This window comes from Saccopteryx bilineata, chromosome 3 (assembly GCF_036850765.1).
Source record: "Saccopteryx bilineata isolate mSacBil1 chromosome 3, mSacBil1_pri_phased_curated, whole genome shotgun sequence".
Classification (NCBI taxonomy): domain Eukaryota; kingdom Metazoa; phylum Chordata; class Mammalia; order Chiroptera; family Emballonuridae; genus Saccopteryx; species Saccopteryx bilineata.
The window spans coordinates 282,815,856-282,841,955 of NC_089492.1; the positions used below are offsets into that span (position 1 = coordinate 282,815,856).

Consider the following 26,100-nt stretch of genomic DNA (forward strand, 5'->3'; position numbering starts at 1 on the left):
CCCTCTGTGCGTGGGTCTTGTGTGTGTTTGTGTGGGCTCTAGAGCACATCAACCCAGAACCTACATGGTTTTGGTGCCACGTCCAGCCACCATGCTGCGCACCTGCGGACACGTGTGCCCCCGCTGAACAGGCTAGGGGCTCAGCGGCCCTGGCCTGCATCCCGCCAGCCCGCTTACCTGTGTGCTGCCAGGAGACTTCCTGGGTTTCTCTGTTCTTATCTGGGAAAGAAATAGCATCCCTGTCATGGGCTGGTGGTGAGGGTTAAATGAATTAATATATACAAATAAATATATATAAAATACTTAAGACTAATGTCCGGTGATAGTGGGTGGACACCAAACTCAATCTCTCCTGTTAGGCAGTCCCCTCTTCCTGGCTTCTGATGCGACATGGGAACCAACTGAGCAAATGTGCCCTAGCACCCAGGGGACCACCCTCTTCCCCCTTCTCCATCTCCTCCGTCCTCACCAACCAAGAACCACACATACATAAGAATATAGAATTTTTATCTTATTTTAGTTAAAAAAAATAATTGTACCACCGAATGAAGAAGTAGCTTTTCTGGGGGGTGGGAGAGGAAGGAAAAAAAAAGAAAAGCAATAAAGCCCAAAGAAAAAGAACTTTTTATATTCATCTGTATAAACACATCCGCTAAGGCAAACGCAACCCAGGGCCAAGGCTGCCGCGCCGGGGTCAGTACCTCCTAATTTCTGCAGGTTTTAAGCCAAAAAAATAAAACCTCTGCAAGTCCGACGGGAGTTTCGTAGACTCTTGGGGCGTTTTACTAAAAATAAAGAGTTATCGAGTTTAAAAAGCAGTGATGTTGTCACGACACACCGGAAGTTGCATAACTGTGACCTCAACGGCCGTTCACGTGTTTGGACTGGAGGACAGGCACAGGTTCACGACACAGCGACACACACACACAGACACGCACACACGTGAGCAAGCACATGGGAGCTGCGTGGGCCCGGGCTGGTGGCACAGGGAGGGCTGGGGTCCCCATGCTTCCTCAGGGGGTGGGTGTGACAGGATAGGTCCCATCGCTGGTGACAAGGTGGTCAATGTCACTCTGGGGAAGGATGGTGTGAAAGGGCTGAGCGAGGCCCCCTGCTCCCCACTGTCTGGTCCATGCAAACCTCTTTAAAGCACTTCTTGGACGTCTCCTGGAGAATGGAGATGTCGCTGGTGTCCATCCCCACGAGGGGCCAGTCCCTCCTCCCTACACCGCTCTCCAGAGCCCTTGGGACCCTCAGGCTGTCCCTGCGGGACTAGGAAATGGTGTTTCTGCCCCCAGAGCCTTCCCTGCCGTGGCCGGGAGAATGTGGACCCGTGAGGTAGATTGACACAGCTGTCCCCTCACCCTGTCTGGCTGGGCCCCAGAACGCGGGGGTTGCGTGGGTGGGGTGCCAGGGGCCTGGGTCCCTTCACAGAAATAGAAGCCATTCCTCTGCCCCCCCCCCACATACTCCGGCAGGGAGGAGGCGGGGCTGGAGAAACAGGTGCAGGGGGTAGGGCCCCCTTGTACCTCTGATCAGCTCCTGAGGTCCCACTATGGAGCCAGCCGCAATTCTTGCTATCTGTCACCCCCCCAGTCTAGGAAGGGGCAGAGCAGCTTGTGGGTTACGGGCGGGTGGCCTCTGGGCACGGGGAGGAGGTGACGGGGAGGCACAAGGAGGAGAGAGGGGTATATGGAGGGCAGGCTCGCGGGCAGAGAGCAGCGTTGGAGCAGGCAGGGGACAGCACCCCGGGACACCAGGGGGGGCTGGGCCAGGCAGGAGCCAGTGCTGGGTCGCGGCCTCAGGAACAGTGGCAGGCAGCGGGGAGAGGCTGGGTCACCTCTGTGAGCTCTCAACTGGCTGTGTTCACAGACATTTGCAGGTTTTCAGGAATGGTCCCTTCAGATGGAGCTGAGGATTCTGGCTCAGCCTCCAGTCTGCCCGCCCTCACCCACGCTCGCCGGCCGGACTGGGCTCCCGGCCGGGGCCAGGCGGTCGGGCCACAGTCCCTTGCTACTTGAAGGTGGACTGCAGCTCCTTGAAGGCCGCTTTCCGCTGCTTCATCTCCTCCGCCTGCTTCTTCCTCTCCTCCTGCTCCGCCTTGATCTCCTCCTCAAAGCGGCTGGACACATTGATGGCTTGGACCTGGGGGGTGTGGGCAGAGGGAGCTGGCTGAGGGTGGGAGGGGTCTCCGTGCCCCCATGTGAGCTTCCTCTGGGGTCCTCCCAGCAATGCCCACACTGCTCCCCCTCTCACTAACTTCAACCCTGGACCGGGAACTACATTCACCTCTTACAGCCTCAATTTCTCCACTGAGAGCTTGTCTATCACTCTGACCTGATGGATTTGGTGGAAGAGATCAGACAAGTTCAGGGGCTGCTGCATAGCATGGTCCTATACGCGGGAGCTTCTGATGTTGCATCCTTAGCCTGCTTCCTGTCTGGGGGTGCCCAGCTGAACCCTGACACATCCACTCAACCCTAGAAACCCTGCAGGAGGCGGAAGGCAGCCTCTGGAAGGAATGTTCTCAGCTAACAGGGGAAGAGGGAGAAACATGGAAAGGTAGGTACCCTGGGGCCCGAGGAGGGCAGGGTCCAGGAACCACACTTGTTGCCTCCATCAAGTGCTTGTGATGAAAGGGGAGGGTGCTGTGTATGTAGATGGCCTCTGGGGGGCGCCACTGTTCCTCCAAGCTGGGGCCGGCCAGGGCTAGTGTCTCTAAGGGGCCCCAGGAGCCAGTGTCTGTCTCTGGGCCTACCCTTTAAGATCCAGTCCTTCAAGTTAGTGGCCAGGGGCAGCTCCAAGTGGTCCTGGTCCCCTCTTCAAAAATATCAGCCCTTGGGGGCAGGAAGAGAAGGGGGCAGCTGGAAAGGATCACAGCTGGATGGGAGGGGACAGAAGCCAGGAGTGCCATGGGCCTTGCCTGGCTCAGCCTGGGCATCAGCTCTCCTCTCCTGTCTCCTGTCGAGCTGACCCTCAAGCTGACCCACAGTCCTATGATACTCCGGCCACCCCTGTCCCTGAGCCAGGGTCAGGGCACCCCACCCTGGGCTCTGCACCTCCTTCTATTCCTCACCTTGGCCTCAAAGAAGCTCTTGGCCCCCTTGACGCCCTCTGTGGAGACGTCGATCTCGGAGAGGCGGGCGAGCACGTGCAGCCCGCTGTCCTCCTGTAGCTCCCCCGCGGCCGCCTTGCGGAAAATCAGGAGGAACTGCAGCAGGAAGAAAAGCAGGGGCATCAGGGGAGGGAAGCGGCTCAGTGTCCCCAGGCCCAGCCGGGCCTCCTCTGGGGAAAAGGAGGTGCACTCACGGGGCCGGGTTCTCCCCTCCCTCTCTGGGCCTTGGTCTGCCCGTCTGTACAATGGGAGACCAGGGGATCCCGCTTCTGCCCTCCCAGGGTCCGGGGCTACGGCAAGCCTGTGGGTCCACACTCAGCTCCCATTGAGAGTCTTAATGACATGGCCTCAACCCACCTCTTATCTTTGTTTCCAATGTTCCCCACACTAATTTGCTCTAACGTCCATTTACTGAGTTCTAAAGGTACATGACTGTGTCCACTTCACAGAACAACGAAGGTTCAGGGACAAGGCAAAAACCTGTCCCAAATCTAAGCACCAGAAACTGACAGAAGGATCTGAACCCACGTCCCGACTCCAAACCATTATTCCACACTGCCCGCGCCTTTCTCTCGCCCGGCCTCCCCTATGCTTCCTGCTAGTTCCCCAAGGCCTGGCCTGAGCTGACTCCCCCAAGGGGCCACCCCCTGGCATTGAACCCTATACTTTCTGGCATCCAGGACACTGCCCCCGGCTGTGAGCCCAGCTCCTCTTCCACAGAACGGGCTTGCCCCTGGATCCCATCTCTGAGTCAGGGCTGAGTAAGATCCAGAGTGTGGAGTTCCACTGGGCTCAGCTCGTCTCAAACCCACGGTACATGTCACCTGTCCCTTCTTCTCCTGAATGGCAGCATTGTGTCATTTAACTCTGGCTTTCCCCACTGGGCACTCCAGGACCCTGGGCGCACAGGGCCTTACACACCCAGAGCCTCCCCAGAGTCAGACATAAAGAAGCCACTCAGTAAGTGCTCACTGTGGGAAGGAGATATCCCTCCTGCATACTTAAGGTGAACCTCCCCTCCCCTGTGTTCAAGGGCAATGTCACTCAAAGACAAAGGGGGTCAGTCTCACCTCCCGGAAGCTGAGCTTGCTGTCAAAATCCTCATCCACCTCCTTGATCATGTTTTTCAGGCCCAGGTGGGTCTGGGGAGCTCCAAGTTTCTCCATCATGAGTTTTAGCTCCATCAGGTCAATGAAGCCATCCCGGCCGGCGTCATACCTGTGGGCACAAGAAGAGAGACCTAAGGACATCCCGACACCTTATACTTGACCAGCTAGTTAGACCAATCACAAGCCAGACTACCAGGGTTCAAAGGGCACCTCCCACCGTGTCATCCTGTCACAGCTGAAAGGGACCTCAGCCTAGGTACAGTCTGGATCTGTAGCCCAACAAATGCTTGGTTACCTCTGATGATGGGGAACTCACCACATAGCCTGCTAGCCTCCATGTTAAGTAGTTCTGTTTTGGACATGCCTGCCGCACAAGGAAGCTGAAACCCTAGCCTCCCTGTACTAAATGGGACCTGAACAAGCAGGGAGGGAAAGTCCCAATACCCTGGGGGGTGGGCTGTGACATTAGTACTCCCTGACCATTTATTTTCAGGACCAGCTGGCTTAGCAGCATCTCCACGGGTACTCCACGGGTACATCTTGGCCCCTTCTCTCCCCTACTCCCTGCCCCCACCCAGGATGGAGGCAGAAGGTACCATGTGTCCCAGGGCAGGGCCAGAGGTCACAAAGGGAGGTCCACTTCTAGTTATCCTGGAGGCGCTGGGCATGACCAGGGAACACACTGTGCAGGCTGCCTGCAGCCAGCACTGGGCACAGGGCTGAGTGGCTGGAACGGTGGTCAGGTGGTGACCGTGTCTGCCCTGTACATTTCAGGCTTCTTTTCTGCCACCCACGGCCTGGCAGAGACAGGAATGCGGTGTGTGGGAGTAGGGTCTAAACATCTTTCTCAACTGGCCTCCTGGTGACAAGAGCTTGGGTCAGAGCTGGCCCCCAGACCCTGTCCCCTGGCGAGGGAGGTGCAGCCAGTGTCCAGGGCACCCAGCTCCATGGAGGGCGGGTGTGGTGTCCGCACAGACCAGCGGGCTGTCTTATCAGGCTAGGCAAACACCTGCCTGCTGGAAAAGTGGGCCTCCTCGGCCTACAGAAACCCTGTGCAGTCCCCAGGGCCTCAAGCTGGCTGGTGACAGAAGTGTGGCAGAGGGGCTGAGTTCCAGAAACCTATGTCTGGGTGACTGCAAGTTCCTGTTTGCACACAACCCATTCCTCTGCCCTCTTCAGAGCCCCCAGTCCCCTTCTCTAGTTGTTACCCTCCCCCCTCCTTTTTTGGTTTTAGAGAGAAAGGAAAGGTGAGAGAAACGTCAGTTTGTTGTTCCACTGATTTATGCATTCATTGGTTGATTCTTGTATGTGCCCTGACCAGGGATCGAACCCACAACTTTGGCACATTGGGACAATGCTCTAACCAACAGAGCTAGGCAGCCAGGGCCAGCAACCACTTTTTGAGATCCGTCATTGTGCAGGGAACTTCACATAATTTTACTTAATCCTCAAAAGAACCTTATTTTACACTGGAGGCTCAGAGAGGTTCAGTGACCTGCCCAAGGCCACACAGCTGTAAAGGAGGGAGCTGGGCTCTACCCTTCCACGTCTGTCAGGCTCACAATTTGCTCTGTGCCCACCCCCCTCTACATGTCCTGGGGCTGCCAGCAGAACAGAGACGTCTGCCTGAGGGGCTGAGTGGAGCATTTGTGCGACCGGTATAAATAGTTCACGAACAGTGAGTCAGTGGTTGGCAATGTGGCAGCAAAGGGAAGACAGGTCTCTGGGAGCCCTGCAGGGAACACAGGATGCCAAGGCTTTCTTCTCCACCATGGGAGAGGGCCGGAGTGGGGGCAGCTGGGCCAGAGGTTCTCGTGGGCAGCGGCCATGGCTGGGCCAGAGGCAGATGTGAGAGAATGCGATAGAGGGTCAGGCAGGGCTATGATCACAGAGTCCAGGCTCTACTTAGAGCTGGAGGAGCCCTGTGGGTGGAGTGGGGGTGTAGGGGGCAAGGCTGAGGCCCCTCCTGTCATCTTTGGAGCCTCTTTGCCAGTGGATCAGAGACTGGGGGGCGGCTGCCTGACCCTCAGCGACAGGTGCTGGAGTGGCCCTGTGGAGAGCGCAGCCTGGAGAGGGACAGTTTTTCTTGGGGCAAGTCACAGGGACTCCCTTCCTCGGGGCCCCTCAGGAAAACAAAGGTCCTACCACTTTCTGAACTTGGGCTCCAAGGAAGGTCCGTGGCAGCACGTCAGGGCAGGAGCAGATTGCCTGGGCCTGTGCTACTGGAGTGGCCTGTGCCATTGGAGCCTCCAGCCAAGGCTGAGACCCGGGGCACAACAATGACTCTCCCAGGGACACTGTGAGGACTCACTTCCCACAGGCCGGGCGCTTAGCACCGTGCCTGGCACACGGGGCCGGCTCCAGAAACGGCAGCTGCCGTCACTGTAATAAGTGAGCTCCTGCCACTCAATGCGGGCATCTCCTCTTTACAACCTCTGCACTCAGCAGCCCTGGCAGGTCAGTCGTCTGTCCCCATGTGACTGAGGAGGGAGCCAGGATCGTAGGGGCGACAGCACTGGCCCGATACCCGCAGGGCAGGGATTCAAACCCCCATCTCTGTGGTTCCCACACTCCACTCTCTCCGCTGCCCCGCCCTCTCCCGAGCCCAGCTTTATTTCCTGCTCACAGGGCCATGGCCGGGCTTCTCCCACAGCCGGGGGCAGCTCAGTTTCAGAGGAAGTGTAGATAAAGAGCCCGAACTTGGATGGCAACTTGGCCTCTGGGTTTCTTGATCTCTGGCAGCTCCCGGGCCTGGCTGGGCTGCAGCCTAAAACCTCAGCTTGAACCGCCACCGGCATCTATCACGGGTTGATCGATTACTGGGTTTGGGCCCCATCCTGGGCAGGTTCCAGCCCCCAGGGGGGCAATGCAGGGGCTGGCCACAGTGCCAGTGGATCAATAACCAGGAGGGGGGGTGACGGAGGCCAGGGAGAGGCCAGGTGCTCCGGTGGAACTTGGGCCCCCAGAGGTGACACTGGAGAAGGCTGATCCCATAAGACCTCTGGGGAATGGGCCTCCACCATGTGCCCTGGGCTCTGGACCGCTGGGTCAGCCAGGTATCAGAGTTAACCTGAAGATGATGACCTTGAAGGTTTGTGCTCACATCAACTCTGCTAAGACTGACCTGGGTCCAAACCTCAGATCTGCTATCTGCCGGCTAGGTGACCTTGGTCAAATCACCTGTCCCCCCCCAAACTTTAATCCTCTCATTTACATTGTGGATATCAAAGAACCGTCTCAGGATTAAGAAAAGGTTTCAAAGCGATCCTTACCACAGATCCTGGTCCACAGTGAGCACTTAATACACACGAAATATAATAATGAAATAAAAAGAATCGTTAATATAGACCTTTAAAATCAAAGATTAGGTGAGATTACAGATATAAAATACCTAGTACATAGTAGGTGTTTAAAAGCCGCTAATTTCAGCCTGACCAGGCGGTGGTGCAGTGAATAGAGCATTGGACTGGGACGCGGAAGATCCGGGTTCGAGACCCTGAGGTCGCCAGCTTGAGCCCAAGGTTGCTGGCTCGAGCAAGGGGTCAGTCTGATGTAGCCCCCTGGTCAAGGCACATATGAGAAAGCAATGAATGAACAACTAAGGAACCGCAAAGAATTGATGTTTCTCATCTTTCTCCCTTGCTGTCTGTCTGTCCCTCTCTCTGACTCTCTCTGTCTCTGCCACACACACAAAAAAGCTGCTAAATTCATTATAACAATGGCTACTGAGAACTTTTTGTGTGTCCAATTCTATTAAGTACGTTGCACATAATGGTGACAATAAGAATAATAAAGAATACAGCGGCTTCTTCTCTGGGCACCAGTCCTGATGGTGCATGGCTAGGTGGACACGCCTGTTGTAGACTGGCTGGGAGGCCGGGGGAGGACAAGATGTCCCAGAGGTCCCTCTGGCACGTCACCCTCCTCTGAAGGTCCCACTGCTTCCCCCATTAGCCTGACTCAAAAAGTCCCTGTCACTTGGGGGAGGTGGACAGACAGCAGGACAGAACCTTCGGCTCTCCTGCCAGGCAGAGGGAAAGAGGAGCCCTGACCCTAGATTACGCTCCTGTCCCTCCTCTGACAGGGAGGGAAGTGACAAAGAGGGAGACTGTCACTATGCTGCCAGCAGGTGGACGACTGGCAACGCAGGAGAGAAGGATGTTCTAAGACGGCCGGAAGCAGCATATCCCTGGCTGGGGGGTCCCTCCCATCCAACAGCCCTCTCCCTGAGCTGGAACTGAGGCTGCAGGTGGCTCAGCGGCTCCAGAGAAAGAGCTGGCTCAGGAGAGCCCCCCGGATAGCCTGGTCCACGCCCTTCATGTTATGTGGGGACACTGGGGCCCAGCGTGGGCAGCAACCAGCTCAGGGTCACAAAGTTGGCAGACCGCAAGATTGCAAACTCTTTCCTCCGTGCCTGCCTGCCTCCTTCTTGTTTCGGGTCCCATGGAGGGTCCTGCGTTCCCAAACGCGCAGGCCTAGGGGAGGCTGGGCTGACAGCCTGGCCTGGGGCCTGCCTGGGAGGGCCGATCCCATGCAGTGGGACCGGCAGCAAAGCTCTGGGGCTGGGAGCTCAGCACTTTTCTCCAGCACTGGAGGGAGATGGCTGCCCCTGGCACCGCGCCCACATTCCTCCCCTCCTCCCCCTGAATAGTTCTCAACAGGGAGAGTTTGGCAGCTGCTGGCCCGGATGCTGGTGACAAAATCCCCTCCCATTTGTCCTTGAAAGTGGAGCAGCTGGCCACCACCCGGGCAGACCTTGCCCTTTGGGGAGAGCAGGTCCCACCAGCTGGCGGCTCCTCCTGCAGCCGGTCCTGATAAGCAGGAGTCACTGGCAGGCAGGCGGGCAGTGGTGGCTTCTGCAGCACACGGCATTCTCCCCATTTCATGTCATTAGTGCCTGCTCTCTGCCGCGCCCCACTACGTGCCAGGCGCTGTGCAAGCGTTCCGCACAGGTCCTCGCAGAGACTCTGTGAAGCAGGCACAAATACCCTGTAACACAGAGGAGGAGGCTGAGACTCAGGGAGGAGGGGACTTGGCCGAGGCCGCAGGGGACACAGACACCGCTGGAATCCGAACCCAGGCCTCACGAAAACACACACTTTTTTTTTTTTTTTTCCATTTTTTCTGAAGCTGGAAATGGGGAGAGACAGTCAGACAGACTCCCGCATGCGCCCGACCGGGATCCACCCGGCACGCCCACCAGGGGCGACGCTCTGCCCACCAGGGGGCGATAATCTGCCCATCCTGGGCATCGCCATGTTGCAACCAGAACCACTCTAGCGCCTGGGGCAGAGGCCACAGAGCCATCCCCAGCGCCCGGGCCATCTTTGCTCCAATGGAGCCTTGGCTGCGGGAGGGGAAGAGAGAGACAGAGAGGAAAGCACGGCGGAGGGGTGGAGAAGCAAATGGGCGCTTCTCCTGTGTGCCCTGGCCAGGAATCGAACCCGGGTCCTCCGCACGCTAGGCCGAAAAACACACACTTTTAACTACTCTGCTTTGTCCTGATGCCTACAGACTCTGCAGCAGAAAACCTCAGGCTGGGGAAACAGGGATAACAGAGGCCACCTCATGTAGCCATTGTGAGGGTCAGATTCCAAATATGGTTTTCCTGCTTGGTGTCTTCCACACCACTGAGGGTGGGAGGCTCACTGCCTCCTGCCCCTCAGGCAGCCCATTCGGGCTCTGGAGCTGTCCAGGAGGAAGTTGAGCCTCACGCATGGCCCTCCCCGCTGGAGGGACTGTGCTGCCCAGTCCGAGGGCAGAACAAGGAGTCATCACAGCCACGGCACAAGGGGAGGGAAGGAGCAGTAGTTTGGGAGCACAGGGGACACCCATTCTGTCTCTTCTGAGTCCTATCCTAGGCCTTTCTGATGGCCCCTCTGCCCATGGGAGTCGTCAGGGGGCAGACAGCTGGGGAGGGTGCCGTGCATGGACCAAGGAGCCCCTCAGGCCTCCCTGGCATTGGTCTCAGCTGTCACAGACCTGGTCGTCCCCTAGCCTGTCTGGAGAGGCCCCAGTAGCTGCTCGGCCTTGACTCTTTGTTCTGCAAAATGGGAAGGCAGGCCCCTTGGGGCAGGAATATTCTGGAAGACAGAAAAATTCTGGCCGTGCTAGCTGTTACAGCCAGCTTGGCCCTGCCTGCCTCCCACGCAAGTGAATGCCCACATGCTGGGTGACGACTGCTTGGCAATGCCCATCCGTCCCTGCACACCCCCAACCGAGACTGCCTGACTCATGTGGGGAAAGCCCAGCAGCTCCCCACTTCCTCTGGTCCTATCTGCAGAATCTGAAACTCGACCTGTTGCCCTGCATCAGCCAAGGGCTGTGGGCATGCGTGCGCGCGCACACGTGTTGCTCTGAGGATCAAGTGAGAGACCCCACCGGCCGATGGCAATCTGCTGGGGGCTGTCAGGGTCTGGGGACATCCGAAGCTAGGGTTCAACTCCTTCACGCTGGCCCGGGAGGGGCACCCCACCCCACCCCTAGCATCAGCAGTGGGTTTCCCACCAGCTCACCCTGCACTGCCTCCTTCTTCCCTCTCTGTTCTTAACAATGTGCATACCTGGTAGAGCTTGTTAAAGTGCAAATTCTGACTCAGTCAGTCTGCGGTGGAGCCCGGGCACCTGCATTTCTACCGGTACCAGGGTGATGCAGGTGCCACTCTATTGGGGTCTCACAGGAGTAAGGGACTTGGAGTCAGGCAGACCCCATTTCAAATCCTGTCTCAGCTTCTTGCTAGCTGTGTGGCTTCTTCGGACAAGTCACGTAAAGCTCCCTGAGACCCAGTCTGCTTATCTGTGAAATGGGTGACGATAATCTCCCAGGATGTTGAGAAAGGATAGACAGATCAAGTGCCTGGAATGGAGCGGCCCTTTCGATCAGATCCAGGCTGAGTGCTGGGAAGGGCTGGAGCCGGTCTCCATCAGCCAGGAACCTGGGGCCCGGCTCCGGCTGGCTGCACCTCTCTGGCACGGACGGCTCTTCTGTGCCGTCCTTGAAGAGCAGAAGTCAGCCAAGGAGGAGGCTGCTGGGCAGTCAGGGGAAAGCAGCTGAGGCAGGGTGTGGGGACTGTCCCTGCTGAGGTGGCAGAGTGACTCCCTCCTCTGTGGGTGGGGCTCCCCTTGCAGAAGAGGCCTTTGTCCTCGCCCTAAAGCAGCAGGGCCTGGCCTTCCAGGGCCTGGACTCTTTGAGCTGAAGCCAGGCCTTGGGCCCAGAGGGCAGGGAGGAGAGAAGGCAGGAGGGACTGTGCAAACCAAAAGTCCCTGGGGGTGGGGAGAGGAAGGTGACTCAGAATCAGAAGGGAAGGAGGACAGGCAGAGGATGAGCTCTGAGGCTGGAAATCCTCTGTCCCCGGAAAGCCCAGCTCTTGGGTGTTGCTGGGAGCTCCCAACCTCTGCACCCCCCAGAGGGTGTCCCTGTGAGCCGGCAGTGCCCTGTCCCCAACCATAAACACAGCCCTCCCTTGACCTCCGGAGCTCCGTGGAGGCAGACCTGGTTCTAATCCTGATAGCTCTTTGAGCCTCAATTTCCTCATCAGGCAAATGGGGATAATGATAGAGCTCACCTCACTGTGAGATTAAATTCAATTTCTGAAACAATACACATAGGCTCCACCGAACAGGGAGAGGGCGTGGAGGCAGGGGGCAGGCTGCGGAGAGCCCACCACCCCGGCAATCCTCATGAGAACCTGTAGTCCTCCTGATGGAAATAAAGAAATGGGCCCATCCATCCTCTCTCCCCTGAAGGCCCCTCCCTATATATTGCTGCTCTCTGAGACTTCAAGCTTCTTGAGGGCAGGAACCTCATTCTTCTCTGAGTTTTTTCTGAGACTTGAACACAGCAGGAACTTAATGAACTATCTAACTCAGGGGTCTCAAACTCAACTCAGCATGTGGGCCGCAGAGCAAGATCACAGCCTTCCGCGGGCCGCACTAGGTCTACAAAAGGCAACTGTTACGCAACACTTTTCTCACTGCAGTTGAAAACAAAAAAAAACCAGTACAACAAGCACAATCGTACATGCAGTTTACTCAGTGTCACAAAACGACCAGAAACTGTAGTTCGCATCACGACTGCTGTTAACTAAGCTAATATCTAGCTAGGATGCTAGAGAAATGAAAAATACAAGTAGGCCCCTAGGCTTACTTAATTTTATCCAAAATATTTTGAACTTCATGGATTAGTCTGCGGGCTGCACAAAATTGTTCGGCGGGCCGCGAGTTTGAGACCCCTGATCTAACTGGATGAATGATCAAAGGTGTAAACTTGAGGTTTTTCAGAACTATCACCCCTGTTCCTGAAAGCCCACAGACCGGACCCAATGGTGGACTCACTCTACAAAGGCTCAGGACTTAAAAAAAATTTTTTTGAGAGAGAGATGGAGGGAGAGACAAGGACAGACAGACAGGAAGGGAGAGAGATGAGAAGTATCAATTCATAGTTGTGGCACCTTAGTTGCTCATTGATTGCTTTCTCATATGTGCCTTGAAGGGGGGGGGGTCCAGCCAAGTCAGTGACGCCTTGCTCAAGCCAGCGACCATGGGGTCATGCCTATGATCCCATGCTCAAGCTGGTGACCCCACGCTCAGGCCAGTGATCTCAGATTTTCGAACCTGGTCTCCTCAGCATCCCAGGACAACGCTCTACCCACTGTGCCACAGCCTGGTCAGGCAGGACTTTAAAAACTTAATCCTCAGAACATTACCTGGTAGATTCCTTAGCCCCCAGGGGAAACCGAGGCTCCGAGAGCCGCTGAGGGCCCTGCGCAGGGCCACCCAGCTGGGCAGTGGCGGTGGGGCGCTGGAGCCCCCCTTCTATGCTGCTGTTTGCTTTTCCTTTTCTCCTGCCACCTGCCTTCCACATAATGAAGTGATAATGAATTCCCGTCCCCGGTTTTGTTATTTATCAAAGCCGTATTGTAGCTGTCAATCAGAGCGTCTGTTCAGCAGGAGAAAAGGGTACTCATGTTGGGTTCCTGTCACTCTGGCCCAAAGCAAGAGGGTGGCTGCCAGCCCAGCAGCTTCCTGGGGGGGTAAGTGGAGGCAGCCAGTGGCTTTTGTGTAGCTACCCTGGTGACAGTCCAGACAACCAGTGCTAGGACCGGGGATGATGGTGAGAGAAACTTAGTAAGTGCTTACTTTGTGCCAAGCATTGGGTTAAATTCCACATGACAACCCTGTGAGGTGGGTGCTATTATTCTCCCTGTTCTAAGGGGCAGGAACTGAGGCTCAGAAACTGCTCCAGGACCCGGAGCTGGGATTCAAACCCAGGGCCACAGAGTCCAGTCAAAAGGCCCCGCTGTTAACCACTGCACCACACAGCCTTCCAGGAAGGAAGCTTTGGGAGGTGCTGGAAGCAGCAAGGGCCTGCGCAGGTGAAGAGGAGGAGGGCAGGGCGGGAAGGGCAGGGGCCCAGCAGGAGAGGGCAGCCTGTCTCTCTGACGCAAGGGGTCATGAGATGCGGTGTCTGGGGATGGGCTGGGCCAGGCAGGGAACTAGGACAACTTCCTCAGATTCCACGGCAGGTTCAGAATTACAGGGCTGCCTACGTCTCTGGCAGGTCTCGGCTTACAGAACCCTGCAGAGTCCCACGCAGGCTGTCGCCAGCCCAGAGGGGCCCCCTTGACGCTCTCTGGGTCCATACCATTCCCCGTTTGTCCAGAGGGTTCTAGAGACAGCCACAGATGGACGGGCAGAGAGAGGTGGGAAGGGAATGGATTAGAGCTGGCGGACGCAGCCTGGGGCCGCACAGGGAGGGAGGACTGATTGTCCGGGCTCCGCTGATGGGGTGCGTCCATGCACCATGCCTCACCTCTGAGCTTCACTATATCCCCACTGTCCAGACAAAGGATGCTCTGGCCCAGCCATTGAACACCTCCCTGTAACCCCAAGCAAATCACTATACCTTTCTGGGTCTCAGTTTCATTTTCTGTAAAATGGGGAGAAGGGCTGTCCCTGCTGGAACCTGCATGACTGTGGTATGAGGTCAGTGATGGTGGCGGACAGCCCACCTTCCCTCTGTCCCCTTTCCTCTCCCCCCACCTCCCTCCTCAGGAAGTGTGTGCTGAGGTGAACACTGAATGGACAGACTGAAAGACCCGGGAGGCAGTTCTGCCGCCCAGAAGGGTTCAGGACCCCTCAGAAATAAGGTCATTGCCGAATCACCTCTGGGAATCATCAGATAGAGCCTGCTTCTTTTACAGAGGGGAAGACTGAGGTCCAGGGAGGGCAGGCAGCCTAGGTAACCCAGGAACAGAGGACTGATACCCCAGGCTCCTGGCCCTCCAAGGAAAGCCAGGGTCCCAGCTCCCCCTGAGCCCCTATCTTCTGCACTGGGCTCTGGTGGATGGCTGCCCAGGAGGGCCGGACTCCCTCCTTCCTGCCAGGAGAGCTGGACACCAGAGTGGAAGTCTTGCAGTAAAGCCCTGGCTGTGGTCCTCGGGCTCTGCTGGGACCCAGGGGGTTGCAGCCCCACTCAGACAGCAGAAGCAGAACGGGGGTTTTGTCCTCCCCGAGAGCCTGTCTGTTGGCTGTTCACAGCCGGACTCGGCGGGGCTGGGCTTGGCTGGCACAGTGAAGCCTTGTTTCTTTGAATACAAAATCTGCAGCTTTCCATTCAAGCCAGGGCCCCTGGCGGGCAGCACTTCCTTCCCTAGAAGTCCAGCTCCCTGGCCCCTTCCTGCCCCTCACCCCTCCCACCACCCCAGCAGCAAGCAGTAGTTGTGCCAAGAGGGGGCTTGCGTGGGTCCAACTCCCCCAAGTCTTCACTAAAATACTCGTCAAACTGACGCCAAAAACAGCCTCGATAAAAAGTGAGCCTGTTCTGCCAGCGCCGCTCCTAGACCATTCCCCCCAGTCACTGGCCCCTCGCAATCTAGCTGTCCCCGCTCTGCGGGGTGTCTGGGCTCTCCCAAACAGCTCGGGTCTTGGTTTCGGCGGCGGGGGGTAGGGGTGTGTGGAAGCCTAAGAGAAGGAGGGCTCTAGGGACAAGGGGCGGGCTGGCGGTGGGTGGGTCCACAAGGCAGAAAACCACCCAGGAACATAGAAGAGGGTGTCGGAGGAGTATGTTTTCCCATGTGGAAGCAGAAGGCTGTAACTGGAAACCCAGAAAGGAAATACATGGGTTCTGGAGTCACAGATCTGGGTTCAGATCCTGGCCAGTTACGTCTGTGCCCAAGCTCCCCAACTGTGTCATGGGAATGACAATGGTTCTGCCATGAGGTGGCTGGGAGGAGGAATGAACGCCTTAGTGCCTTGGTACTGCTATTGATACAGAGATCCTGGCTGCGCTGAGTAATCTCATCTGCACTCCCGAGGCGGCTCTACAAGGAAGTTCTGGACAGTGAAGCTCCATCAGCCCTGGGCTCAAGGAACTTTCAGTCTATTCCTGCCAGGTTTTTGGAAGTCTTCACCTCCTGGAAATCCTGCTCTCCTGACTGTGCCAATCTTCGGCTGGGAAGAAACTTTAGGAGAATTTCCAACAAGACCCTGGAGTCAAAGAGGCAGCCCAGGGCCCTGGGACTTGCGTGCAGAGGCCCAGAAGGGAATCAAGGACTAGTTCCCCCCGCCCCAGGCTGGCCCCTGGAAAAGTATGGGGCGCCCAGTCACCCAGGTCTGGGAACTAGAAACCTCTTCCCCTGTGTGGTCGGGGCCAAATGCAGAAGCAGCAGCTGCGGCAAGTGCGAGAAGTGGGAAGAGCCTTTCTCAAGCTCTAGGGTTGCAAAACACCGCCTTCCTGGGCTGCTGCTTGAGGGCTGGACAGTCAGCTGCTTATGGCCGAGACACACAGCATCAGCCTGCTCCACCTCCTGCCCTGGGCCAGGTGGGCGCAGCACCCTGCCCTTGGCTCCAGGCTGTTTGTCCCAGAGCATTCTCAGGATAGTTCCACCTCCTCCCAGATCCACTCATGACCAGTACTCCTGGGCTGTGTCCCTTTTAGAAGCCAAGGGCAGGACGACAGGGCAACAGGAAGTGGGAAGGGTACCAAAGAAAGCAAGGCTGTGCATCTCCATCCTCGCCTCCACCCCCCTCCCCCAAACATGGCTGGAGGGGACTGTGGCTGACCATCTCCATCCCAACCTTGTCGACCCAGGGATGGGACAGAGAGGACCTGGAGCCCTTTCTCTCTAGTCCAGGGGTTGGGAACCTTTTTGGCTGAGAGAGCCATGAACGCCACATATTTTAAAATGAAATTCCATGAGAGCCATACAACAACCTGTGTACCTTACACATTATCCAATAAAAATTTGGTGTTGTCCCGGAGGACAGCTGTGATTGGCTCCAGCCACCCGCAACCATGAACATGAGCGGTAGGAAATGAATGGATTGTAATACATGAAGGTTCCCGACCCCTGCTAGTCCCTCAACAGGGATATTAAAGGTGTTTTTTGGCAGAAGGGCTGAGCCCCTCCACCTGGGGGTGCCTGTCCAACCTTCTGAGAACACAGGGCATGGAATTATATGGAGTCAATGTAGGGGCGAGAGAAACTGGAAAGTCAGGTAGGCGTGGGGCATCGGGGACCCTGCATGGGTGGGGAAGGGGCACACAGTAGCAAGGAGGGGCACCAGGGAGGCCTTGAGGAGAGATGGGGCCTTCGGGACAGAAGCTACTGGGTGGTGGGGGTGAGGGCAAGAGGAGGGAGGGACAATGTGCAGGGAGAAAAGGTGGCCTACCGTTTAAGGGATATTTGAGGGTGACGTTGCACATACCTGCAAAATGTGGGGCAGGGACAGAAGGGTCCCCCCCTAGGGAGACCCACCTGAGGGTCAAGGTTCAGGTTCCTGGCTAACTGAGTGGATGGGGTAGGGGTGGGAGTGGCTGACCGGTCTTTGACTATAGTTTGCTACCAGACGCTGAACTGCCCCGGGAAAGGAGGAGGATCCGAGACAAGCAGGAGGATGAAGAGACATCCAAGTAAAGGGACGTGTGTGGCATGGAATATAGGGAACGGTCACCTTTGTTGAGGCTCTGAGGGGTGTTTGTGACCAGTGCGTGTTGGCATGGGGATGTGAATTCTAGTTGCTTGTTGGGGGTGGACGGGAGGCCACGGGAGTCCTCAATTTGTGTGTGGGGTGGTGGGGGAAACATCACTAACAGGGCAGGGTCCTAGGCCAGTATCCCGGAGTGTTCAGCCCCATGTATGGGGTGGTGATGGAGGCTAGCTGGGACTCGTGATTATCTAGAAGGAGCCGCGGGGTTCCCCAGTCCGTGCGCGCGCGTCTGGTGCACTGGGGGCGGCGTCACCCAGCGGAGGGGTCGCGAGCCAAGACCCGGGGATCCCCTGACCCATATGCCTAGTGGGGTGGAGGGTTCCGTAGCTCGCGATTGTCTGGAAGGGGCCGCAGGGTTCCCAGCCCTGGTGAGTCGGGGTTCGGAGGAGCAGGGCTGGTGGCAGGGCTTCCAGGGCGGCGCGGGGTAGGGGGTACCGGGTCGGAGGCCGACCGGCGGGGTGGGTGGGGGCAGGGTCAGGCAGGCACTCACTGCTTGAACATCTTCTCCATGTCCTTGATTTGCTTCCTGGAGAACTCCTTGAACTCGGTGTAGGGGTTGAAGATGCGGCGGCTGGGAGACTGGGGCTCGCCGATGCCCTGGTTGAGGTCGGCGCGCCGCAGCAGCTTGGCGCTCAGCTCCTCGTCCGCGCTGCCCAGTGCCTCAGCCGCCTCGTCCTGCCCCCCGGCCGCCGCCGCCCCATTCAGGCCGGGCTGCTCCGGGGCCTCGGCGCCGCCCTCGCCCTCCATCTGCAGCCGACGGCTCAGCTTGTTGGCCAGCTCGTCCGTGGCCATGGTGGCCCGCGCGGCGCTCGCTCGGCCCGGCCCCTGCTCGCCGCGCGCCCGCACCGCCTCTGGCCGCGCTCTTCCTCTTCCTGACACTCCCCGCGCCAGGCACCGCCCCCGAAGGTGGGACTTGCGCCCCTCGGGGCCCGCCCGCTCCCTGCCCCCGCTCCGGGTCCTGCGCAGCCCGCGCGCACTTGGTGTCATTCGCTCCCGCTCAAGCGTGCTGTTGGCGCCGATCCCGCCACCATCCACCCCTTAAGACTAGGGAGTCTCAGTAAAAATCCATTCCTCGTCTCCATTCCCACTGCGCAAGCTGAGCGGGAGAGGTCGGGCTGGAGTCCCGGGACACGGGCGGGAAGGAAAAGGGGGTCCTCCCCTGCAGTTTGGGTGTGGATTGGGGGAGCCGGGGGTCGCAGCCCCCAACCCCTTCTCTGGAATCTCCACGCTGTAAAATCGTAATCCTGTGTCCGTAACACCCTGTCCGTTGTCATGGAGACGACTCGTTACACACTGGCGTAGTCAATGAGGGTCGCATGGGTATGAAGGTGGGCCGGGTGAGCAGAACCCGAGTTTAGATTTAATCACAGCGGAAGCGGCTTCATCTTTTGGAAAAGGATGGACCAGCGGCTGCGACGGAGGTGGGGCTGTGCCTCAGCTCTGAGGGGTGTCGGAGACAGGGAAAAAGCGAGAGGAGCAAGAGGCCGGTCCTCTCCCCTTGGCCCAGCACATCACATAGGTGACTTGGCAGAATAGCTGCTGGACCACGCTGTCGCCTGTGACTCTGCTTTAGGGAAACCTGCAGGGTGATCTTGATGTCACTATTTCGGTGAGGGCCCCAGAGGCTCATGGGATGGGTTTTTTCTCTGTGGTTTGATCTGTCACCTTCAAACTGTAAAGGTGCGGACCTCCAGCAAAAGAAACACGCGGTGGGAGGAGGGGCACAGTTAGGAGGAGGGGTGGGGGTGAATAATACAGACTCCCAGGTTTCAATCCAGACAGACCAAACTGATTTCTGGGGCAGGGCTCAGAACTCTGCATTTCAACAATCACCCAGGAGAGTTCTCACAAAGTTTGAAAATCACTAATCTAGAAGGAGGACTGTGCTTTGTGTTAAGAGGATGCTGAAGACCCGCTATGCAGGGACTCCCTCCCACGAGTCAAGGTCCAGAGAAAAGATAGATACAGGGGTTAAAACTCAGTGATCTGGAGGCAGAGAAACATTTGAGAAGGTACAGCCAGAGGCCGTTACAAAATGATTTGCATAAACAGATCTCAATTGATACTTGATTTGAGATAGTTTTTTATTTTTTATTTTATTTATTTATTTATTTTTTTTTTTTTTTTACAGAGACAGAGAGAGAGTCAGTGAGAGGGATAGATAGGGACAGACAGACAGGAACAGAGAGAGATGAGAAGCATCAATCATTAGTTTTTCATTGTGAGACCTTAGTTGTTCATTGATTGATTTCTCATACGTGCCTTGACTGGGGGGCTACAGCCGATCAAGGTAACCCCTTGCTCAAGCCAGAGACCTTGGGTCCAAGCTGGTGAGCTTTTGCTTAAACCAGATGAGCCCGTGCTCAAGCTGGCGACCTCAGGGGTCTCAAACCTGGGTCTTCCACATCCCAGTCCGACACTCTATCCACTGCCTGGTCAGGTGATTTGCCATAGTTTAAAAATATTGCTGAATTAATTTAAAAAGCATTTTAAAAAAGAATGAAATTGAGGGGAAAAACTTCAGCATTCAGAAAATATGAAATTTGTATTTACTTATTTTTGAGGTTGTTTCTGAGTTCAGTAAAGATGTTCAGGTTAAATGGGGTGATTTTGTTTTCTTATTGCTTGGAATTAAGCTTCTGTTGCTCTTAGGCAGTTTGACCCAGCTATTTGCAAAGGAGAGATTTTTATATCTCCCATATGCAGCCTTGAAGGACCCAACTAAAGTACAATAGTTTGTTTTTAATTATGCAAAAGACGAGAGACAGGGTATAGATTAAAACTTTAAAAATTCTGTCTACAGATGCTCAGGTTTGCCAGTTTTAGTCTTCCTCACAAAGCAGCTAACTACTTTTAAAAAACACACCTGATAAACCTCGACTTGCTCTAACTTATGGTTTACAGTGGGTCTGCATGAAATAGGGCTGCCTTCATTATGAAATACTTTGCATCCGCTGGATGTGGGAGCAAACTTTTAATAGGGAAGAGATCGTGTGAGGTTTTATGTTCTTAAAAAACCAACTTACAAATATGTGAAAAACCTGTTTGGTTCGAATTATATTCACTCTGGCTGTATGTATTAAATGCCTCCATCAATTATCCATTTAGCTTGTGTGGACACCACCCTCCAGAGACAGGGCGGGCTTCCTGATGCACAGGTGGGGAATTCCGGATCATTACCTACTGCATCTTGTAAAAAGGGAGTGGAATGCTCAGGACTTGCTAGTATATGCAGGCAGAGCGCAGGAAATGCTACCCGGAAGGGTGAGCCCTTTTAAGACCTCTTGGGTTGCTTTTCCCACAGGTTCTCTGGGTTTTAGAGTTCGGAGGCTCTGTGACTACAGGAAGAGAGCTCGAGCTGCCCAGTGCTCTGCCCCATTTGCACTCCTTGGGCTGGGCCCTGCCTATAAAGGACAACTGTTGCCCTGGCTGGTTGGTTCAATGGTAATGTGTCGGTCCAGTGTGTGGATGTCCGGGTTTCATTCTTGGTCAGGGCACACAGGAGAAGCAACCATCTGCTTTTCCACCCATCCCCCACCCCTTCTCTCTCTCTTTCTTCTTCTCCTGCAGCCATGGCCCAGGGCACTGAGGATGGCTTCTGTAGCCTCGGGCTCAGGTGCTAAAAATAGCTCGGTTGAGAGCATGGCCCCAGATAGGGGTTGCCAGGTGGATCCCAGTTGGGGCATATGCAAGAGTATGAGTTTCTATCTCCCATCCTCTCACTTAGAAAAGGAGAAGAAGAAAAAAAGACAACTGTTGATCTGCTCTAAAGCCAGAGGTGCATTTGGGGAGAGGGGGGGAGGCTTCATTTTATTTAAACATTTTCCTCCTGAGGCTTTAAGACTTCAGGAAAAGCACCTCTTTAGCAATCAAAGAAGTGGCGAAGAAAGGAAAAGCAAGCATAACTGCTGAGAGCTGATGAGATTGTAAAATTCCCAGGCACTATCCGTTGCTTGTTCATTAGGGAAATCGCTTCTGAATGACCCTGTGCTGTGCCCAAAGCATGGATTTGGGCAGAAAGAAACGATCTGGACTGGTTACACATTACAGCATTTGGTCATGTGGAAAGAATGATCTTCAGGAAAAATCACACCCTCAGCAAAGGATTTTTACAGAGGCGGGGCAAGTGAGAGCCAATTCCGACAGTCTTTCAGCGTCCAGGGAGCTGGGCTGACTTAGTCATCATTGACTTCTGTTCCTCTCCTTCCTCCCACACCTACTTGTGTAACTGTCTTTTGGGGAGGGGTAAAGTCATATTAAGAAAAACAACAGCACTTTGAAGAAGAGGAGGAAGGAATGGAGGGGATGGAAAGAGCTCTTGGGTGATGGGGCAGATGGAGTGAATATAGAGGGGTGATTCAGAACCTGGCAGAACTGGGTGGTTCCCTCCACCCTGAGATGCTGGGATAGCGAGAAGGGATAAGGGAGGCAGGCAGAGATAAAGTCGGCTCAAAGTGCAGTACACACTTAGTTCTGTATAAATAGCAGCTTACTAATTAATCATTACAGACACTCTGTGGTCATCAGGAAGCCTTTGATGGATTGAGCCGATGCACAGAGGTCAAGGTTTTTTGGGACAACCCAAGTCCTTGTTTGGAGTGATCGGAGGGGTGATAGCAGGGGACGGGTCATAGCCTGGTGGGTCTCAGAGGCCCTGTCAACTCCTGCCAAGTCTGGAAGTTGTGCGAAGGAAGGCAGGAGTTTATGGGACCGCTGAGCGGGGCAGGTGGAGAAGGGCTGGACGGGGACAGCTGCAGGTAGACCCATTTTCAGGTCATTAGAAACCAAGCCATCTATCTATAGAGCTCTCTTTTTGTGGTTATCTTAGATGCACTGAATCTACCTGAAAACTGAGGTCACCTTTCAGATTAGTTGCGTATGCTCAATTGGGCAGGCTGGAAAAAAAGAAAGCTGAGTGTTTTCTGCTTCTGTTAAACCCCCAAAAGTTCACTGTCCAAGTTTAAAGCCCTGAGTTTTAGCCTGTTTTAAACTCTCAGTGTGTGACTGTGTGTGTGTGTGTGTGTGTGTGTATGCACATTTGGCTTAAAACCCAGTGGTGCTGCATCTGAGGTGCCCTCCTTGAGGTGCCTCCCTTCCAAGGGTGGCAGTGATATGAGACGGTGGTTGCGATTTTTGTATTCCACTGTGAGAGCAGTATGCGCCCGCACCTGGGCAATCGAGCCATGTTTATTACGTGTGTTGGGCTGCGGACTCTGGTGGTGGAACTGCTCTGGTCTTGCGCAGGAGTAGGGGGAAGGAGCAGATCTTGGCAGTTTGAAGAGAGAGACTGGTTGGACCCCATACTGGGTCCTCTTCCTGCTAAACTGTCCTGTAACTGGGACTCAGCACCAATTATAACCCGCAATGAAGCTGCTAATAAAATATCTGTCACCAGCCCCCTTCCCCAACACAACTTCCTGGGGGGACCTATCTCTCCGGTTCAACTTTGGCTCCTCAATGCCCTGCATGGGGCCTGGCCCAGAAGGAATAATTGTCGAATAAATGCAAGATGGCCTGCTCTGTCTAAGGCCAGGGGGGGACAGACTGGGTGGTCTGTGTGTCCCCACACAGTGTCCCCTCCAGAGCATCCGGTGGCCCATTTTTAGGTCTCAAGGTCACTGCCAAGAAAGAAAAGCTGCTAAAGTGACACCTCTATGCACCCACATGACTCAACACAAAAGATAACAGGAGCTCTTAAAAAACAAACCTCTCAAGTGTCTGTCCCCTTCTCCTCTGAGGACAGTGTCAGCGGCATCAGATAGGGATTGAGGCTGGGTGACCTGCTGGTCCTTGGGCATCAGTGTGGCTCAGAGGTCATTTAATGCTCTCTGCTCAGCAGACGGGTAGAAGGAACAAATGGAGGGAACAGATAAACACCGCGTGTGGCTGCAGCAGGTGCGCCCGAGAATTTGGGAAACCGGAAGGGATATTGTAAAATTAGCACAATGCAGAGGTAGGCCAAGGGAGAGCACAGTGCCTAGGCCAGGGACACCTGACCGAAGGTATTGACTAAAGAAGGTGACTCTCAGAAGGGGGCTAGTAATCCAGGTTGCCCAGAGGAAGGCTGTGTTGTCATGAAGGCTCGGTTCTCTCACTCCGGGTCCAGCGGGAGGCAGGTCTGCAGGCTCACAGGTCTAACTCCCAATTGTTCAGGCGTAGGGCTCTGGTGGTGCAAGGCAGTGTGGTGTCACAGGAGTGTAGAAATCCCATTGGGGGGACCTTGGGCAAGTGACTTGACCTTTCTGGCTTCAGTTGCATTGTCATAAAATGGTAATAATTATCTCCTCCTGGAGCACTTGAGAGGATTCAATGAAAAAATAATTTTGTAGCGTTCAGTGTGGTGCATGGCACCTAGGAGAAAGGCTCCAGACGCTCTCAGTGGTGCAGATGCTGATCATCGGCCTCCTTGGGAGTCACGCAACAGGCCATAGCCATGCAGATATTAACAATTTAGCCTGGGGGAGAGATTAACACTGGGTGGGCATATCTGGCCCACTGCCTATTTTTGTAAATAAAGTTTTATTGGAACACAGCCTGCTCATTTGTTTAGGTATCATATCACCATGTCAGAGTTGGGTAGGGATGGCAGACAGTCTCTGGTCCACCAAGCAAAATGACCCTTTATAGGAAAAAGGCTGTAATGGCCTGGCCCTTTGCAGAAGTGGCTGACCCCATCCTCATCAAGTGGTAGATAATCAGCTGGTTCCCGGACTTTACTGAAGAAAGTGATATAGTCGAGTGTTTTATGGTAGAAAGTCTGGATTCTGACGCTGTTGGTCTCGGGCAGGGTACTTCCTACTCATCGTTTTTACAGGTAAAACAGGAGCCGTACATAGTGCGTGAGGGCTAAGTGGGCTGATGTCGGCACTGTGCTTAGCACAGAGTCTGATGGCTTGCTAAGGGCTCTATAAACAGTTTGCTATTATTAGCTATTAAATTTCAACTGTTGAAAGGCACAAAGAAACTTCCAAGAAAGGGTCACGCTGCATGCAGCTCTCTCTATAGAACACCCAGCAAACCCACAGAAAGCCGAACACAAGAGTACGTGAACGCTGAAGGTGGGCTTCCCCAGTCAATACACCCAGGAAAGGAGTGATCCTGACTCCGTTTCAGGAGAGCAGCCGACCGGGACGGAAAGGGGAGCAAAGGTCAAGGTCACGAGGTCTAGTGCCCCTGAGTACCTGGTGCATAGTGGGGACCCAGAATCTGTTGCCTGCATGAATGAAACGGTTGTTTAACTGTAAAGACGATTTATCAGTCAGAGGGCACCTCTGGGTTCTGTGATGATAAGGCCACAGTTAGCCAGAGGATAAAATGTTCTGCCTCCGATATCTTAGGGTCTTAGGAATATAAACAATATGCTAAAATTGAGAGGAAACTCAAAGCAAGGAGCCTGTTAAAGCTTCCCACCGCAGGATAGAGGCGTTGCGGTGGATTCCTAGGGAACAGATCGGCAAAGAAAAACGTTTAAAAACAAAAGCTGGCACAGAAGGTCATGCATTGGCCCGAAATAACTTGGGACACTGAGCAGACGGATGCGAGCGAGCGGCACATCTTGATGGAAATGAGGCCAGGCTGATAAGCTGAAATAGTCTCCCCTCACTGGGTGACCTAACTCCTGCTTCAGGAGGCCTCGGCCTGAAACAGAGGAGCACATCAGCACGGGCAGGTTTGGGTTTCCTCCCATCGTTAGCGTGTGGCTTTCGTTCCTAAGACCCTGAAAACCTGGAAACCACTCCACTTACCGGGAGCACACGCTTTGGAATGCAGATCCGGAAGCTATCTCTTTTCGGCAGACACTTCATGACTCTGGTTTCCACAACAGCAGGCTTTGGTGGCTCTGCCAAGTCTCTAGAGAAGGGCACCTGATCTGCAAAGTCACGAATCCAAGAACCCGAATGGGCTGCCAGTGGCGAGGATGGAAAGAAGATGTTTCTTAGCTTCTTGGGGGATCGGAAGATTGGGAGGGTTTAGGGGACCGCAGGTCCCCTGGGGTCTCCTTTGACACAACCCCAGGGGAAAGGTTTCTGGGAGCTTCTCAGAGGGGGCTGTGTAGCAGAGTGTCTTAGTAAAGGTCATTTTGGTTGCAAATAACAGACATTGAAACCAGCTGACACAGAAGGGAGCGCCTGTGGGGAAGAAAAGCCCATACCTGGCTGTTCGGCTTTGCTTGCCCTTTGATTCTCTAACTTTCCTCATCTCCTTTCAATAAACTCCCTTTCTGCTTACATTAGCCGTGAAAGGTTTCTGTTGTTTGCAAAGACTCTTGAGTGATACAAAGGGTCCTATTGGAACCCAAGGGCAGTCATTACCACTGGCTTTCCGAAAGATAAGACTACTAGGAACCGGAAAGTTATCAGGAATCAAAGTAACTTTCTCCTTCGGTATCAGGTGGAATGCCTTCAGTTTCAAATAACAGAACAGTGGATGTGGGTAGAATGTAAAAATCTGGAGCCCCTCCCAAACTGACTCTGGTCATGTGACTTGCTTTGTCTGATGGAATATTGACAAACACAAGGCAGGTGAGAAGTGTTCCTGCTTTGGGGCTTGATCTCTCCGGCTGCTCTGGGGAAGCCGTGCCCACCACACACACAAGAGCCTGGTTTAGCCAGCAGGGTGATGAGACACCATGCCATGCAGAGACAGACAGTCCCAGCCTCTCTAGGCTGCGGGTTCTCATTCTCACCTCTACTGATATTTTGGATAAAATACATCACTGTTGTGGGACGCACTGTGCACTGTGGGGTGTTTCGCAGGATCGCTGGCCTCTACTCACAGATGATAGTAGTACCCTCCCCGCACCCTTCCCCTTGACTCAGTTGTGACAACCAAAACTGCATCCAGAAATGGTCGGATGTCCCTTGTGTGTGTGTGGGGGGGATTACCC

The 26,100-nt window shown here is 54.9% G+C and overlaps 1 protein-coding gene across 1 annotated transcript; it reads right to left on the reverse strand.

The window, feature by feature from the left end:
• Nucleotides 1-498: 498 nt before the first annotated feature.
• EFHD2 (EF-hand domain family member D2) lies at nt 499-18,085 on the reverse strand. The gene is made up of 4 exons (XM_066270379.1): nt 17,704-18,085; nt 4,186-4,333; nt 3,077-3,211; nt 499-2,145 (listed from the first exon to the last, which is right to left on the reverse strand). The coding sequence occupies exons 1-4, from the start codon at nt 18,003-18,005 to the stop codon at nt 2,014-2,016; spliced, it is 717 nt and encodes a 238-aa protein (XP_066126476.1). The 5' UTR covers nt 18,006-18,085; the 3' UTR covers nt 499-2,013.
• Between the last annotated feature and the right edge of the window lie 8,015 nt (nt 18,086-26,100).